General features: G+C 42.9%; 1 protein-coding gene across 7 annotated transcripts in view; it reads left to right on the forward strand.

Annotated features, from left to right (window-relative positions):
• ZFAT (zinc finger and AT hook domain containing) overlaps positions 1-19,464 on the forward strand; it is a 234,020-nt gene that overhangs the window by 175,057 nt on the left and 39,499 nt on the right. For all 7 annotated transcript variants that reach the window (XR_001001369.1, XM_011938135.1, XM_011938140.1 and 4 more), the window contains 2 exons: positions 3,421-3,559; positions 15,490-15,608. Coding sequence is in view for 6 of the 7 variants with exons in the window: in XM_011938135.1 (XP_011793525.1) it covers positions 3,421-3,559; positions 15,490-15,608 (258 nt within the window). In the remaining variant the exon portion in view is untranslated. The remainder of the gene's footprint in view (positions 1-3,420; positions 3,560-15,489; positions 15,609-19,464) is intronic.

A 19,464-nucleotide genomic window follows, 5' to 3' on the forward strand; every position in this document is an offset into this window, starting at 1 on the left:
GTTCAGCAGTGAAAAGACCGCTGGGATATGTTTTGAACCCCCTGCATCGAAGCAGAGACTAAGTAGACAGCAGACTGCTGGAGAGGCTACAGAAGGAAGTCTTCCACGGAGAGAAAGATTTCTCCAAGTCAAGTGTTTCTTTCAACTCTCAGAATTGAAAATTTTCATAGAAATTGCTAGCTTAGAGACTGAATCCTCATTTGGGCTCTCACGTACATTTTTTGCCAATATGCTCACATTGTGGCAATTTTTCTTCTCATTAGCAATTCTGCCAATGGATGGGCATGGGGAAGAAAAGGAGCTGAACTCACAGGAAGCTGTTTATCTGCTGTGCTGCAAGAAGGGTGAAATTGGCTCTCGAGTCTGAAGCTAGGTTTGCAGGACCATTTCTTATTTTCATCACCCTTTTTCTTCCTGCGTTTTATGCCCACTGACTGCCCGATGCTGGCGATATAGCATTTTCACTTTTTGATTTCTGTGTAAATGCTAACATTCCAAAAATAATATCTTCATGCTGTTTGCTTATTTAGAGATGAAAGCACTTGAAAATGGTTTAACTTTTATTTTAGCTTTGCAGTAATCATATATTAGAATTTTAGACCTTTTGTTCTCTATGCACTAGATAGATGAGAAAGCCAGACAAATTTTGCCTTTGTTCCAAGTCCTTTTGTTTAGTAAATGCTCTGGGCCAAACTCCAAGGATTCCTTACCCGAGGGACTTAATGTAGAAATGCAGCACGGACGGTGTGGCGCAGAGCATCCGGTAACCAGAGTGTGAGCCTTGGTGTAGGGTGAAGTCCCTGGGGAATGTTTTAGAGCTGGTTGACCGACCAGATTAACTGCCCTGTATCTTTCCAAGAATGGCTCTTCTGGGGATGGCAGTATTCCCTTTATAGGCTGGGAGGGTCTCCTTCTCTGTGCTGGAGAGAGAGAGGAGGACGGGGCGCTCTGGAAAGGCTTCCCAGGAAGGTTGGACAAGATTCCGTGATCAGTTGAATAGTAAGAAAGAAGGAAAAATGAAAGATGGCTGTGGGTTTCTGTCTTTGATGACTAACTGATTTTGCAGAAAGACATGAGTCCAAAGTTTAAGGGGCCTATAGAACATCCCTGCGGAGATACCTGGAAGGCAGTTGAAAATTCCCATCTATGGTTCAGGAGAGAGGACCCAACCAAACATACAGATCCACCAGTCAGCAATGCAAAAATGGTAATTGGAATCAGAGCAGAAGAACAAATCCAGCCCAAGACCAGCACCTTAGAAAGATCCAGCATTTGACATTAAGCCTGTGTTGCAGATTTCATAAATAAGTCTAGAAAGCTGAGCCATGGCAGAACCTGGTGACAGTGGCATGACGATGTCACACCTGCCACAGTGGGATAGGGCAGCCAGCCTAAGGAGATGGGATGGAGGAGCATGAGGTCTGAGCAGAAGGCACCCCCAGGAGTTGCTTGCTAGGAGATGGCAGAGGCCTAAGAAAGGGAAGTGACAGCATGAAGGCTGAAGGGGGAACTGCTCTTGCAGCAGGTGGTGGGCAGGGGGCCTATAAGGAAGGAGTATGACTTAGACAGGGGGTGAGGTGGAAGATTTTCCTCTTCATTTTCTTCTTTTCCTCCTTCCTCTCTCTCTCTCTCTTTCTCTGTCTCCCTCTCTCCCTCTCCCTTTCCTTCTCTCTCTCTCTCTCTTTTTCTCTGTCTCCCTCTTTCCCTCTCCCCCTCTCCCTTTCCCTCTCTCTTTCTCTCCCTTCTCTCCCTCTCCCCCTGCCTTTCCTTGTCTCCCCTCTGTCCCTCTCTCCCTTCTCTCTCTCCCTCTCCCTCCTCCTCCCCTTCTCCCTCTCTCCCATCTGCCTCTATGGGAAGACTGCATCACAGTTTTATACTTGAAGGGAAGAACCCTTGAAAGAGGGACTGATCTAAGCTTCTAAGATGAGAGGACATTTTCTCTACTGTTGGTGTACTTCACATTCAGACATTTCTGTTGCTGGTTTAGCTCTTATAGGCAACAGTGATGAAAAGATTGATGAATTGGACAGTTAAGGAGTAAAGGTATTGTTTGAGGTCTTAATAGATGCAGTGGTACATCAGCTTCCAGATGCCCGGTAAGAATTGTGATAGAATTGCTGATAAAAATCAGTAAGAAATGCTTTGCACGGCATTTTAGGTATCAGTTTATATGATACCATTTAATTCTCACAACAACCTTATGACATGGGCATGATCCTCATTTGCCTCATGTAAAGATCCATGCTAAGAGAAGTTTCACGACTTGCCTGAGGTTCTATCATTGGTCAAGGCCAGAGGTGTGGCTGGACTTGCTCCATCTGAGTCCCCTGCACCAGGCAGAGTGCTGCTCCCATTTTGGCTGCTGCATGCTCTTATGCTCCTCCTGGGCTAGAAGGCTGCTGGGTCATCAGACAGGCCCTGAATGACCCTGGAGCACTGTCGGAATCATACAGCATGTGGAGTACAGGGGCATGCTGGCAGCTCCTGACCAGGGGCCGTGGCATGGAATTTGACAGTGATGGAGATGCACATCCATTGAGCAGCCAAAGACCAGGTCTCATTGAGCTTCCCCAGGGGCCCAGCAAGCCAGCAAGCACCTCTTTCCCCAGCCCCACTATTTATGCAGCCTCCAAAGCATTGTGCCAGGGGAAAGGCAAGGCTGCATGACTCATTTATGGCCTCATCCCGAAAGTGCCTTGTCTTGACCAGGTGGGCGTGAGAAATAGACTTTACCTGCTAGACTTCTCTAATGGTTGACACTTGCGTATGCTGGTGCTTGCAGGCAAATACTGCGGAGGAATTCATTTAGCTAAAGAAGCAAATACAGTGACGCATCACTGAATAGCAGGGATACGTTCTGAGAAATGCGTCCTTAAGCAAACTCTTAGTTGTAGAACATCATAGAATGGACTTACACAGATGTAGAAGGTATAGCCTACTTGCGCTTGCAGGCTGTATGGTAGAACCTACTGCTGTGACCGCTGCTGTATATGCAGTCTGAGGTTGAGTGAAACGTCATTATGTGACTTCTGACTGTATATCAGGGAACTAACTGTAATGAGAGCTACTTTTAATGTCATTCACTTAAAAAAAGATAGATTACTGTGTTGCTTTTTTTGTCTTCTTCTTGAACAAAAACTAAATTCTGAGGTGGATGAAAACAGAAAAGAAGTAACAAAAGCAAATTCATTTAGTAGAGACAGCTCCTCCTCTGAGGCACCTTGTCCCGGTCCCTTGGTTGGTCACTGCAGAGGCAGGTCTCAGCATTCTTGCCTTAGTGGTTTTCCCTAGAACATAGCACACGTGATGGGGCCTGCTCATCTTAGACCTTCTGGGTATCAGATGCTCATCAGGTGGGACAGCAGCGAAGGCAGACATCTGGGGCCCACCTTCTCTAATGCCTCCTCATTGTCCCCACAGCCTTTCCGCTGTGCCCACTGCCATTACTCCTGCAACATATCTGGCTCTCTGAAGCGGCACTACAACAGGAAGCACCCCAACGAGGAGTATGCCAACGTGGGCACCGGGGAGCTGGCGGCGGAGGTGCTCATCCAGCAAGGTAGGCAAGGGGCCAGCAAGCTGGGGCCCTGCCTGCTTCCTTCTATACCAAGTCCCCCAGTGGGAAGAGCTGCTGACATCCTGCAGTTCAGTTCTCACACATAAATGTGCCAGTGGTGTTCATTCTTCCTTGTCATCATTGTTGTCATCATCATCCTTATCATTGTCAGCATTACTTCCTGCCTGGTTAGTATTATAACAACCTTAGTGGAAGTCTAAAATGACAAGTGAAAATTCACCCGCAGATTCTACTACCCTCAGCAATGCTTATTTGTCAGCATTGCCTTCCATTCTTTGTCGGTGCATAAAGTTCGCAGAGATGAAAGTTCAGTTGTCTTTCTTTACTTCACATTAACAGGAACATTTTGTTTTTCTTTGGTACATTGTCTTCCTAATTATGACTTCTAAGGGCTTTTTGTAATTCAATATTGAAGGGAAACACTGACAATTCTGTTGTTGAACATTGTGGGGTTTTTAGATTTTTTCGTTCTTTGCAGTTATAACTAATGCTATTGTAGGCATATTTATAGGTGAACTTTTTTGGATTATCTAAAAATATTTATTGAGTAAGCTTGTTACTTATTCATCCTGAAAAGAAAAAAAGGCATTCTAGAACATTTAAACTAATGAGAATTGATGAAAACCTCTTTTCATTTTAAATTATTACAACTTTGTGGGGTTTTTTGTTGTTTTATTTCAGTAAATAATCACATTCCCACTTGAGAGGGCTTAGCTTATGTGTTGTTACCATACAGAGAATTCTGTTGTATTTATATCTACACTTCAATAATTCAGCTAAAAAATGATTGCAGCACACTGTTTACTGCTCCTCGTTCCTAAGTCCTGTGACTATTTGAAGCTGAAGACAGATTTAGAAATCTGCCCCCAGTAAACAGAGATGTGGAATTGTAGACTGCTGCAGCTGGGGAGGCTTGGAGTTTTGTTTCAGCGTGAAGCTCCGCTTGCTGTAATAGCCATGAAATGCATCTTAATGTAAAACAAATGAATTGACTATATCCTTCAGCACTTTCAGTGACAGGGCTGATGCACAGAAATAGATGAGCAGCACAGAAGACTCAGGATAATTTTAAAGCCATCCATCTCGGGGTAATGGTGAGCTTGCGTCTTCGTTTTCTTAATGGCAGTTTTATGGAGCTGGGGAGCAGGATATGCCGTGGAGAGGGCCCTGGCTCCAATCTGCATTCTTCTTTTTTAGCTGCGCCATCTTGGGCAAGCTCTCAGGCCCTTCGCCTGTAGAATGGAGTTCACAGCAGTCATCTTCCACGATGGTGGAGAGGATTAAATGAAAAAACACGTGCATGCAGTACATGTTCAGTCCTTGCTTTTGTATATTTTTTTCTGAACATATCTAGGACTTGTGGAGCCATCACATTATTTTTTATGACCCACGCCAGTGCCCCATGTCCAGGAATCACAGAAGGGAGAATAGATTGGCTTACAGCCCCAGTAAATAACTGGAGTTGCAGGTTAGGGATTCTTTTTCACATCCTCCACACTCTTGGGTTGGATTGCCAGGAAATAGATGTTTACTGTGGCTGTTGGGACAGGCGTGAGGATCTGAGTGATGATACCATCATTGCCCTGTGCTTCCAAACTTTCATCATTGCCTTGCGAAAAACGTGCTGAGGTTGAACTGTTTCATGCCCTAAGTTTCCAGTTAACTTCCTAAGACTCTCTGTAATCAGTCGCCATTCCCTGACAGGAGCAGGGTTTTATATTTTATCTTTGCAGGGGTGCTTTTGGTTCCTCTTTCAGAGATACACATACACACACACACACACGCACACACACACAGATATATATTCACAGTTGTTCCTAGGCATCCATGGGGGATTGGTTCCAGGACCCTCCGCAGATACCACAATCCACAGATGGCTCAAGTCCATTATATAAAATGGCGTAGTGTTTGGATATAGCCTACACACATCCTCCTATGTACTTTAAATCATCTCCAGATTACTTATAATAACTTACACAATGTAAATGCCATGTGAGTAGTTATTATAGTTTGGTTTTTAATTTATATTATTTTTTATTTTTGTATTGTTATTTTTTATTTATTTTTCCTGAATATTTTCAATCTGAAGTTGGTTGAACCCGTGGATATGGAGGGCCATCTGTACATATATATAGATGTATCATTTGCATATGCAAATGTACTTGTATGCATATGTATGTATATATGTTTATCCCCCCATTCCCTTCAAGGGCCACGTTGAAGAAGGAGACAACCCAGTGTCTCTCGACTCTTAAGAGGCCTTGTGCTGCTGTGCTCTGGCAGGAGAAGTCTCTGAAATCAGATGGCTGGTGGAGTATGAACACAGTTTAGAAATCTCAGAAGCACAAAGTTCACATTGTTTTTATGCCTGGGAGAGGGGAGCAGAATGAAAGGAGAACATGAAACCGGATTCAATTACTGTTTGGAAATGTTGAATTGTTTGGAACCACTGCAATTTTTCATTTTCTTTTGATTAATTTCAAGTAACTCTCTCCATCCCCATTTGGTTTTATTTTCCTCTTCTACTCCCCCAAAAATATCTTTATACTTTATGATTTCATGTTTTGATATAGAGGAAGATGTCTTAAAATAACATAAAAAACACAAATAACGTATATTTTTCTCAGAAGGATTTTACAGTCTCCTTTAAACCACGTGCAGGGATCCCTTGTGAATCAGCTGTATTAAACAGTGTCACACTGTGATATGTGCAAAGCTATTGATTCCTAGGAAAGATCCTCCTGCCTGCCATGCCACAAGGATCCCGGGATTCCAGGGAGGGGTTCAGTGTACAATGCTGCAGAGGAGGTCAGGAAAATGGCCTAAAAGGAGCCGAGAGTTCCCACATCAGACACTTCTGTTCTTTGCAGGTTTCTAAAGGAAGGCACTATGGCATTCTCCATGGAGTTTGGGTGGTTTACCGTGTGTTCCCAAAGCTTGCTGGGAAGGATGGCTGCGTAGGCTCTTCTGTAGTAGGAGGGAGGGGAAACCTGACTTGTAGAATTTGCCAATTTCTGTCGTGTAAATATTTCTACCATGGCCAAGTTTAAACTACTGACATGATGTCACTCAACATGGAGCTGGGGGACGTGTGCACATTTGGCTTATGAGCTTGCGTATCTTGGCTCCCACATACCTTTCACCCTGAGAGCACTGGGTGACATTGTCAGGTCTCTGCCACCAGGGCCTGTCTGGATGCACTGATCCCTCAGAACTCTGATACTTTGTAGTAATTAAGGTAGTGCTGAGCACTATGTAAATATTGTACTCCTGGCTTATATTTTATGTGCATCTGATGCTTTGAAGACAGATTCCTCTTAGTCATCACTTATTCATTAATATGGATTTGAGGCATTCTCCCACACAAATGCACATTTCATGCTGTTTAAGGAAGAAATATTTGTATTGCTTCAGTGGGCCTGCCCCTTTCCTCCCCTTAAAAGCTTTATGAATCTTTTGCTCACTCCTAGAGCACGTAGAAGGGTGAAAATGGGGTTTATCGGGCTTTCCAATGGCTTCCAAGCCATCCCTCAAGTCTCTCTAGAGACTTGGAGTGAACACAGGCTTGGGAGTCAGATGGACCTGGGCTGGGATTTCTGATCACTGTGGACCTTGGGCCAGGTACTTAACCTCTCTGAATCTTGATTTATATACCTCCAAAGAGGAAGGCTCATAGCCTACCTCCATAGCAGTTGCAAAGATTAGATGTCATTCTCTAAGATTCCCAGAGAGTGCCAACAGTAAGTTCTTGATGAATGGCTCAAATCCACTCTTACGTTTATCCACATATTTCTACTTTGAGCATGTATCTCCCCATCGCCTACAGTGGGCCTGGCGCCATGCTAGACACTGGGACTTGGTGTCAAACAAGGCAATCATTGTTGGTATTATTGTTATTCCTACCCAGGTTGGGGACCAAGGCTAGGCACCTCCCGCCAGAGCTCTGTATTCTAATTATAGCAGAAGGAATACATCCCCTTCAGCTATGGCCTGGAGCAGAGTTAGCTGCTTCTCCCCGGGGACTCTGTCCCCCAGTTTTAGAGAGTCATTGAAGTGTAAGGGTGGGTAACTGGAGCAAGAGAAAGCAGTAAGAGGAGAAGTGTTGAGGAGAAGTCTTAGTATTTGGCATCTGCTAGAATCTTTATGTTACTTCGAAGTGCTATATTACAAAAGTGTAAGTATGTATGCATGTGTACCTTGGATGTATATTCATATATGAGTTTTTTACACCAGATTCAGGGAAAATAGCATAGCAGGAAATCCAGAAACTGTGAAGTAACCCACAGGTGATGTATTTGATTTTTAGACATCTTAATTTTAAAATTGTTTTTATTAGGGCCCAGATTCAATACGTTATTGGCACATGCTTCTAGTGATGTGATATAATGCTGTGTTATTGATTATTATTTTACGTGTTAATTTATCTCTCACAATGGCCCTGTGAGCTTGGCATAATCATTCCTATTGTAAAATAAGGAAATGAAAGGAGTGCTAATAACTGACCTCAGGTCACACCAAGCGAACAAGTGGCCAAGCCAAACCCTGTCTCCTGATTCAATGTCTGTGCCTTGCCGCTCACATGTTTGATGTCCCCTAAAGTTTGTAGATGTTTGCACTTAGTAGAGAGGAGGAGAAGAAAGGGCAGGGAAGGAAGAGGCATAGTCATCTCTTAAACAATTGGGCCACATTTGCTGGTGGTCATATAGTAGTTTGTGGAAAAGTCACACACATAGGTACTGTTTATTTTCTCTTATTTCTTCATCCCCAAGGCTAGTTGCTAATCTGACCGAAGACTGACCCTGGGACCTGTCTCTTTCCAAGCCCTTCCCTGTGATTATCCAGAGTGTCTCAGATCCCAAGATTTGGGGGCGTGTGTGAGGGGAGTGGGCGGATGGGAAGACCTCACTTACACTCCTCTACCAAGTGTTTCTCATGGGGTTTGGGACCTCAGCTTGGCTAATAATAAAATGTACTTTGTTTCCTCCGCTGCATTTTCCCTTTTGCTCTTTTTCTTGAGGATCCTGTGGGAAGAGGGGCTGGGATTTGAAACAGGATTCAGATAGTCCCAGGTAGGATCTAATATTGCATGCCATGTCACCAGGAGCCCTCCTCTTCAGTACTTGCATGTGACTTCCAGTTAATTTCTACCCTTAAGCATTTCCTAGCTCTGAACTGGGGCTCTGGCTGGGCCCTAGGACAGACACTGAGTTAAGAGACAATAGGAAGTGAAATGTCAACAAAGTTCTATTCCATATTTCACTTGTTAATCTGTGTAGTACAATTATTCCATGTCCTGCTTTTATTCCTTATCCTTATCCGTATTCGTATCCATCAGTGCCTGTGTTAGTTGCCTGTAGTTACTGTAACAAGTCACCGCATACTTCGTGGTGGATTAAAACAACACAGATCTATTTTTTTTTTTAAATTATACTTTATGTTCTAGGGTACATGTACACAAAGTGCAGGTTTGTTACATATGTATACATGTGCCGTGTTGGTGTGCTGCACCCATTAACTCGTCATTTACATTAGGTGTATCACCTAATGCTGTCCCTCCCTCCCCACCCTGACCCCACAACAGGCCCCGGTGTGTGATGTTCCAGCAACACAGATTTATTATCTTAGTTCGGAAGGTCAGAAGTCCAAAATGAGTCTCACTAAGTTAACATCAAAGTACTAACAAATACTCCTTCTGGAGACTCTAGGGGAGAATCCCTCTCCTAGAGGCTACCTACATTCCTTGCCTTGTGGCCCCCTCCTCTATCTTCAAAGCCAGAAATGGCCAGTGGAGCTTCTCTCAAACTGCGTGTCTGTGCTCTCTCCTGCCTTCTTCTTCTGATGACCTCTGTGATAGCATTAGGCCCACTCGGAGAAACCAGAATGACCTCCCCCTCTCAAGATCCTGAACTGAATCACATCGTTTTTGCCATGTAAGGTAACATATTCACATGTTTTGGGGATTAGGATGTGGCTGTCTTCAGGGGCTCATTATTCTGCCTACTGCACTCAGTGTCTTTTTTAAGAATATGAACTTTAGTGCAGTGGTCCTCTCAAAGAAAAAAAAAAAAAAAGAATATGAACTTTAGCATTTTCACCTTACTGGAAGAGAAAACCAAGACCCGAGAGTTTCAGCAAGCTTTGGCTCACCTGAGCAAGTGCCGGATTCAGGTCTTGTGACTGCCCAACCCAGTGTTGTATGCCATTCTGGGAGTTATATTATTGAAAATGAAATTGAATTTTCAATAACGTCAAGCACCACAAAGGAGCAGAGATATTTTAATGCCTGAAACTCCTCCAGAATATATTGCATTCCAGAAAGAGCAAAGGATACCGTGATCAGTTTTTTAAAATTGCTCTTGAAATTCTATATTTTTCCTGGTTAATCAGTCTATGTGAGGAAACTGTGATTTCAGGACTCCTGGTTTTTATGGTGTGCACTTAATATCAGTGCCATGAGTAGATTCACCAAGTCTTCCGTTGACCTTTACTGTGCATTGCCTAATAATTCACTGAATTCAAATAGAAATTAATTTATCTTAGCTTTGATATCAATTAACTGGCATAGTTATACATTCAGTCTAGATTACATATTTTCATTTGTTGTTCTTTAATTAAAGTCACTGTGGCAAAGGCTGAAGTTTTAATTAATGTGGGGGCATTATCATATTAAGTTTAATTTAAACATAATATAAGAATGTTTTCCTCTCTGAATTAGTTTCCACTAAAGAGTACCCCAGAGGGAATCTTTAATTTCATTTTAAAGCCTAAGTTTAACCTTTAAAAGTTTGCCTTTGTTCATCATCACATATTAAGTCTTTATAGGAGAAGCAGCATCAGTTTAGCAAAAAAAAAAAAAAAAAGTAGAGGTCCTCATACCTTAGAGGTTTTTAAAAGATGATTGAAGGAAAAGACACGATTTTATGTGATTTTAAAAAGCGATAACTAAGGAAGTTAAAAATGAAGTTTAATTATCCTCTGGGCAAGAAAGAAGCTCGTTTGTTTTTGTGTGAAAAAAGAGCACAGTATGTTTGAGTTTCAGAAAATAAACATCCATCTGAGCAGTCTTTTCTGCAGAATGTTCTAGAATTTAAGAAGTTGGTGTTTGTTGCCAGTCTTTCTACTGACAGTGGGTGCCTTCTGCCTCAGTGCCCTCCTGCGCCTCTACCAGAGTTGGGGTCTGGAAATAGTGGGCGGAGGTGCTGGGGTTGCATAGTGGCTGGCAGGTTGGCCTCTGCACTAGTGACTGTTTGGAAAATCACCCACCACTTCAGCTGATAGAACAGAAATCTTAATAATAGAACAGTGCTCTCTCTTGATTCCACTGACATGGAATTGATTTGGAGATTGAGCACATCCAAACTGCATCTGGGAGATGATTAAATGTGGGCCACATTCCTGTGAGGTTTATCTGGTATAATTTGTCCACACAACCTTGATATCAGGACAGAATTCCTCCATTTCTTCCCGAGTACCCTAATGAGCAATACATAAACATGGTAGCCTCAGATACACTCAGTGGTCAGCTCAGCTCTTTTGTTGCCTAAGTATAAACATCTTAGTGGTTTGTTCAGCTCACATGTATATTGGGGAGGTGGGATACTTTGGGACATCACTGGACCTGCATGTCAGACATATAGAGGGGACTGTTTGTGAGGCTTTAGGACTCCACACAGAGGATGAGGAGGCTGTACAGGGATTTGAGTTGGAGAGGTGCTTAGTAGAAGAACCAGGAGTGTGTGGTGTCATAGAAGCCCCAAAAGACTAGATCTTGACTGGAGAATGTGGTCAGCATCGCCATATAATGCACAGAAGTCACACTGGACAATAGCAAAGCCTGGGGTTAAGGATGTGTGTTAGACTTAGATTCGGTTCTTAGCTTTGCAGTGTGACCTCAGAAGGGTTACTTCACCATCCCAAGCCTCTGTATAAATCAAGCTAAGCATGCCTGTGTCATTGGGCTATTGGAAAGAAACCATGACTTGATGTATGAGGAGCCTGATGCGTGGTAACTGCCCAGTTAGTGGAAGACGTTTGTTGTTAATTGTTATTAGTAGTATTGGTGGTGGTACTAGTGGTAAGATAAAGAGTGAAGACTATTCATTGGATTAACCAATGAGGACTTTAGCTGATCTTGACATGTGCAATGCCAGGAGAGAACTGAGTGCAGGAAGCAGCATGTTATGGTGTGAGGTAGGGCTTCTCAACCTCAGTACTGCTCACAACTGGGGCCAGGCCAGTGTTTGTTTTGGGGGCTGTGCTGTGTGTTGTAGGGTATTTAGCAGCACCCCTGGCCTCTACCCACTGGGTGCCTTAGGCACCCCCCAGTTGTGACAACCAAAAGTTCCTCCATACATTGCCTGTCTGGGAGGAATATTGCCCATAGTTTAGAACCACTGGACTAAGTAATGAAGAGAGACAGGGAAGCAATTACTTCATATTATTTTTCTAGTTTAGATTTATAATCTTAATTTCAGTAATTATTTTGAATAGGGCAGTTACTCTCCCATGGAATAAAATTTGAAAGATGGAGGACACGTGAATGCTGTCCTCCACCACTTGCATCCCAGCCTGTTGTCCACCCCAGGCATCACTAACGGCACCTCTTTCTGGTGAGTTCTTGGAAGTGGAGACTCTACAGAATCCTGGCTGTGAAGGAAAGGGGAAGATAGGGCAGCACCGAGGCAGGCCCCTGGATAACACCAAATACACTTACTTGGTGAGGGAACAGATGTGTACAGAGGGGAGGTGCAGAAGTCCAAGGAGAGCAGGGGGATGGTTGGAGATGGAGCTAAAGAAAGAAGAGGATTTGCCAAGACCCAGAGTCAGTGATGCAAGACAGAGTGATTGAGGAGAAGCTAGATGCCAGGTGCTACGGCTTGAACAGCGAATAAGTGGATGATGTCCCTAAAGTCCCCGCTCTAGGAAGGTGCCACTTTAGAAGGGAGGAAGGACAATGAAGACGTGTAGGAAAGATAATAATACAATGTCAGACTGACAATTTGATGGCAGTAGGGAAATCCTACTGATGGCTCTGTGTGTTTGGTGGGGCTGCTTTTGCTGGAAGTCCCAGGAGGGCCTTTCTGAAGAGGTGGTGCTTAAAGAGGAGGAGAAAGTCAAATGGAGATCTTGGGGAAGAGTTTGTGAACCAGGAGGCACAGCAGGTGTCCCAGGAAGGGAATGAACTTGGTCAGTACAAAAGACAGAGAAGGGAGAGAATGAGGAAGAGAGGGAGGGAGGTGGGACTCGCAAGCCACAGGGAGGAGTCAGGATTTTATTGTAGGTGAGACAGAAGACCATTGGAAGGGTTTGTACCTCTAAGGCTGTAATCTAGTCTGTGTTTTCAAAAGACCATGTTGTGTGCTGGGTGGGAAGCGGACCAGCAGTGGAGGACAGACAATAGCTGCTGAGAGAGCACTTAGGAGATGGTTGCTCCTATCTGTGCAGAACCCTGCAGTGGCCAGGCCAGGAGGTGTGGGAGGCACTGGGATGCACAGTCCTGTCTACCTGTGGGGAGGCATCCCAGGCTGGAGTTCGGGACAGGAGTCTGGGCTGGAGCTACAAATAGGAAAGTCATTAGTTTGTGGGTAATATATGCCCTGGGCAGGAGGAAGAGCCTGAAGGATGTCTGGATACCCAGCCTAGGGGACATGGGACAGAGTAGGAGGGTGCAGCCACCCAGCCATGGGACAAGGAAAGCAGAAAGGTGTGGAGGCTGGAGGAACAGAATGTCCAGTGGAGTGGTACTTGCACCCATGCAGGGTTTCAAAACTTGAGGGGCTTTTAAAAAACTTCAGGATGATGGAGGAATCTCAAACTGCTTGTTGTAGAAAGGGGCATTGAGTCTAACAGGGCTGAGGATCAGTGCTCTAGAAGGAGGAGAAAGGGGTCTTGGAAGGCAGAGGGGAACTCTTACTCACAACTGGCATCAGGCCAGGCCTAGGCAGGTGCAGAGGGACAGAAATGTATAGTACGAGAAGGTCTGGGAAGTTCTTACCTGATATTCTCATTATGAAGCAGGAAACAAGAGCTGAGGATGAGATTGAAAGAGGAAGTCGACAATAACGTAGGGGACTTAATGAGATGGATGGAGAATTGCAGTTCTTCTTCTGGATAATTGAACAGAGTTGACTAGGGAAATACTTGAGGTTGGAAGTGTGGCCATAAGAATACATATGGCTTTGTGATTTGCCTCAGCATCCCAGGCTCAGAGCAGGGAGGGCTGGGGCTTGGATCAATGCCGGACTGTGGATTTGCCAGGCAGGTTGGAGAGAAAGAGAAGTGGCTGAGCACTTGGAAGGCTTTGCCAATAAAAGTTGTAAGTTTTGGGCTCTGGAATGTGCTCTGGAGAGGGGAGCAGAGATAGGGACAGGTTGAGAGAAAATGGGAGGGGATGCAAACTGAAGCTCCTCCAGAAATCGAAGAATAATGATAGTGAAAGTAAGAGAGGGCCAGAGGGCCGATAGTCGTCAGAGTGGGATGCTTGGATTTAGCCCCGTGGGTGGTGCTGAATAATCATATGCATGACTGAATGAAACTCCACAGATTGTGAAATGGTAGGGAAGGTTCTTGGCCTTAAAGTCAACGGATATTGCAGTATCTAAGTGGAGAGGGCCAGGTGCCAAATTGTCTGATGGGTCTGGCACTGTGGGTAGCAGGGACAGGATGGGGAAATGCCCCTATTCTACCATGGAGGTGGCATTGCTGCCCTGCCTGGGCCTGGCATCCTCCTTACCTGGGTGGGGCTCAAGAGCGTGAGCAGCCTCCACCTGAGAGGCTTTAGAGGAGAGTGTGGTCAAAGAAAGAGAGGGAAGCAGCGCACTCTCTGACAAGGTGCATGCTGGGGATTTTGTTGGCCAGGAGGTCTGAGATTCTGGGATGCTGCAGAAGCACTGGCGTAGAGGAGAGACCATGCGGACCATAGAGAAGACATGGCAGAGAAGGACGGGAGGCCAGAGTTTGCGACTGGGAAATGACTGCTGGAATCGGGTAGCCCACAGTTCCAGGCAGCTGTGGTGTTGGGGATGCTGGTGAGAGGGCTCATTCCCCGGGCCCAGCTCAGGGTGGCGGCCCGGTGGTGCCAGCAGTCAGCCTAGCTCAGGCCAGTAGACTAGAGGCCTGGCATCAGCACTACCCTTAGTCTCCCGAGGCTGGGATTTGCTTCTGAAGGCACAGTCTGTTCAAAGAGACTTTTGTCTAGGCTGCAATTTAGTTGCTGCTTCTAATATAATTGTAGAAAGATATTCTTTTGTATGACTCTCCAGTTTTGGGGTTTTTTTTAAAACCTAGAGTTGTACATTCTCTTAATTAAAGCATCTAAACACTTCCTGGACCATGTGTAAAATTTAATCAGTTCAATAAATAATGACATTTCAGGATGTGACCAGCTTTTAAATTTGTTCTTTACTGGGAAATTCGCATGGGAATTTATGCCAGTGACTTAGCTTCTGACGTGAAGGAGACTGAGAATCTGGCTCCTGGTCTTAGTGTTTTGGGACAAAAGAGATTAAGAAAAGCAGACACTCCCTTTCCGTTGTTCTTGTTTTCTAAATTATTTGTTATTTACGAGTGAAAAAAAAATGAAAGAATGATTTAAGCCACTTATTCACTGGCCAAGGGAATTATGTTAGTTATCTTAGTTCTCTCTGGCATTTAAACTGTTGGGCACATATTGGCTGTCTGCAAAAGCTTATTCAACAAATAAAAAAAGTACATTAAGTTTTAAAATCTCTGCCTTGAAAAACATACACTGTTGCTATTGTGTTCCAATACTAAGGTAAGCTTGAATTGAATATAAGTGCTGGAGACAAAATAATACTTACTAGATTTGAGGCATTTGAATAGAAGGAGGAACTGTTGCATTTTTATGTATTATGAACACATTTTTTTTTTTAAACCTCTGTCTGTGCTTTCAGGTGGTTTGAAGTGTCCCGTTTGCAGCTTCGTGTATGGCACCAAATGGGAGTTCAATAGGCACTTGAAGAACAAACATGGCTTGAAGGTGGTGGAAATTGATGGAGACCCCAAGTGGGAGGTAATTTTTTTAAGTGTGGTATTAATGTTGACATTTCTAAACACAAATGACAAGCCAGGCCAGCCCAAATACTGGGCACGGACAGTCATTCCTCAGAACATTAGATTTTCTGGTTGGGAAACTTCTGAAACGTTTTCAAATTATGTCTCGTGTCTGAGGGGTATAACTGGGTAAGATCTGGGCCAAGCCTGTGAATTCTTGTTCTAGGTTGAATTTAGACTCTTTTGTGAAAGTTTGTATTAGCCTTGACACTTTTACTTACGTTATTCACAAATCCAGAGTTTCAGATGTTGCATCTGAAAGAGTGGAAGGCAAGGATTCCATTGTATTGCCATCCTCACTGAGAGAACTGGAAAAGGCTCCGTTTCCGGATTCTAGGCTCTGCTCTCCTTCTGTGGAGATCTCATGCTCCCAGTTGCTTTTTTGGTTTTGTTTTTGTTTTTGTTTTTTTTCCTTAGGAGTTGGAACCATTCACCTGCTGAAAACACACCTTCATTATAAGAGCCAATAACCATCTGTCTTTTCAGATACTAGGTATCACCACCACGGAATAATTGCAGTTACTTAAGGCAGGGTTTCTCAGACTCAGCGCGCTGTTGACATTTTGGTCTGGACAATCCTTTGTTGTGGAAGGCTGTCCTGTGCCCTGCAGGCTGTTTAGCTGCATTTCTGGCCTCTTCCCACTAGTTAATAGTAGCATCATCCCCCCAACCCCATCCCCTGTTGAGATACTGAAAAATGTCTCCAGACATTGCCAATGTTCAGCGTTTCCTGGGGGTAAAAATCACCCTCATTTTATCTAAGGACTTTACAGAGCATCCAATGGTTAGGAAAAAAATATGAAAAAAATAATACATCATGATATTGTGGGGATTATTCTGGAATGCAAGGGACAAGTGGTCTCATGGAAAGGTAACATGTTAACATCCATTATAATATGAAACTGTCACCTTCGTAGATGCAGAAAAGGTATTTGACAAAATTCAGTGTTCACTGATGAAAAAGGGTAAATAAAATTTGATGGATACATCCTTAAGATGAAAAAGAAAAATGTGTGTCACCCAAACACCAGCATCTCACTTCATTGGGAAACACTAGAGTGTTTCCACTAAAGTCAGAAGCAGACAAGAGTGCCCAGTGGCTCTGCTGTTCTTTAACAGCATGTGGAGGCATCAGTCAGTGTGGCTAGACCAGGCAAAGCATATGGAGACCTAGAACTGGAAGGAAAGAAATAAAAGTATCTCTCTATGCATATAAGATGGTGATATTTTCAGAAAATCCAAGAGAATGAATGAAAAGCTAATACAAACAAAAAAGAGATTAAAAGTCAACATACAACAGTTAGTTATAGATACATGTACACCTGCACATATGAATGTGTATACACATATGTGTAAATATAAGAATATGTATATGCTAATATATGCACACCTACATACATACATAAAATCAGTTACAATGGAAATAAAACCCTCATTTGATACAGGAAACAAAACCAAAATAAATCTAGGCATAAACCTTATAAAAATGCCCAAAGTGTAAATATGGGAAACTATAAAACACTCTTGAAAGAGACATAAACCTAGAGTTGAGCAAATTTGTGGGAATATTCAATATCATAAAGATGTTAATTCCCCTGAAGGTAATTTATACAATAATTTATCAATGTAATATGATCTATTACATATTACATGTAATCTAAATACCGTTAGATTTTTTTCTGGAGCTAATCAAGTTGATTTCTAAAGTTCATTTGGAAGAATAAGTAGAATTAGCTAGGGAAACCCTTGGGAATAACAACCATAAGAGGAGAATCCTACCAAATATTAAAACATATTGTGAAATCTCTCTAACTAAGACAGTGTGCATGAATAGATGGTCTAATGGAATAGAACAGAAAATTTAGAATAGACTCAATGACATGGAAATTTAGTATATGATAAAGATGGTGTCTCAAGTTGGTAAGAGAAAGGTGGGCTTTTTGATAAGTGACATAGGATAACTAAATAGCTATCTGAAAAAAGATAAAATCGAATCTGTTTATTATAACATATAAAGTTATATGAGACAAATTTCAAAAAGATAAGATATTTAAATGTAGAAACAATAATATTTTACAAATACTAGAAGAAAATATAAGTGAATTCATCTATAAACTGAGAGTGTGGAGACCTTTTGTAACTATAATTCAAAATCCAGACTCAATAAGGAAAAAGGCTTTAAAAAAATTGACTGCATAGAAAAACTTTAAAAGTCTTATGGAAAAGAGCTCATAAGTAAAAAGATGGATGATAAAAATATTTTTGTCACATAGAAAAAATTAATATCTTTATCAAAGGCCTATAAAAAATAGTAATAAGAAAGATCAACCCATTAGAAAAATGGACAAGAGATAAGAAAGGTTCAGGGAAAAGAAAATGTAAATAACCTTGAATAACTGAGAACATGATCAGCCTCACATGTAGGGAAAGAAATTTTCATTAAAATTAGCCCGAGATGGAATTTCTCACCTACTAGCTTGACGGAGATCCAAAAGTTTGACATTATCTCTGCTGGAAAGGCTGTGGGGAAATCTGCTCTCATATGTTGCTGGTGGGAATGTAAAATGGCCCAACCCGATGAAGGGAATAGCAATATGTAACAAAATTACATATGCATTTATTTATCCATTAACTCAATAATCCCACTGTTCAGAAACCATCCCAAAGTTTCATTGGGACACTATGTGTCCATACTGACATAAATAAATGGTTGAATAAGTAAATGTGGGAGAAGGGACTATGTATTTCCCCCCAAAAATAATGATTAATAAATGTAGAAGGAATGAAGGAAATCGAAAATTGCTATTAGAATACCACGGGAACAATCCTAGCAGGTGAGATCCATTAATGAGTGCTACAGTTAGTAGGCAAAAGTTTAAGGAGAAATGAGATACTCACATAAACTCTGGATATCTCCTTCAAAATATTTATTAATTACAAAAGGCAAAAATAGGAGCTTTACAGTGGAGGCACCACCTTCACCAAGCAATAGAGGTTGGCGTCAGCAGTAGTGAAGCACGCTGACATCAGTAATGAAGCATGCTGATACGACCTGATCAGATGAGAAGACACTTCATCTCATGGTATTCTTTATTCTTTTTTTTTTTTTTTTTTGAGACGGAGTCTCGCTCTGTCTCCCAGGCTGGAGTGCAGTGGCCGGATCTCAGCTCACTGCAAGCTCCGCCTCCCGGGTTCACGCCATTCTCCTGCCTCAGCCTCCCGAGTAGCTGGGACTACAGGCACCCGCCACCTCGCCCGGCTAGTTTTTTGTATTTTTTAGTAGAGACGGGATTTCACCGGGTTAGCCAGGATGGTCTTGATCTCCTGACCTCGTGATCCGCCCGTCTCGGCCTCCCAAAGTGCTGGGATTACAGGCTTGAGCCACCGTGCCCGGCCGGTATTCTTAACTAAAATCTTCTGCCTCAGTCTAATTATCAGAAACCATTGGACAAATCCAAATGATATGTGTGGTCAAATACCTCATCTGTACTCCTCAGAAGTGTCAGGGTCATGAAAGATAAGGAAAGTGAGGAACTTTCACAGCCAGGAGGAGACAATGGAAACATGATGGCTAAATGTGCTGTGGGATGCGTGATTAGATCCTGGAACAGAGAAGGGACATTAATGAGAAAACCGGAGGAATCTGGAGAAAGCCTGTTGTTTAATTAGTAATAGTGTCCCAATGTTAATTTCTTGTTTTGATCATTGCGCCGTGATTACGAAAGATGTTAAGATTAGGGGAGGCTGGGTAAAGGGTCTCCAGGAACTCTGTTGCACCTCTTTACATCTTTGGAACTCTTGTGTAAGTCTAAAAT

The sequence above is a fragment of the Colobus angolensis genome, unplaced genomic scaffold, assembly GCF_000951035.1.
Source record: "Colobus angolensis palliatus isolate OR3802 unplaced genomic scaffold, Cang.pa_1.0 Scaffold17, whole genome shotgun sequence".
In the NCBI taxonomy this organism is placed as follows: Eukaryota; Metazoa; Chordata; class Mammalia; order Primates; family Cercopithecidae; genus Colobus; species Colobus angolensis.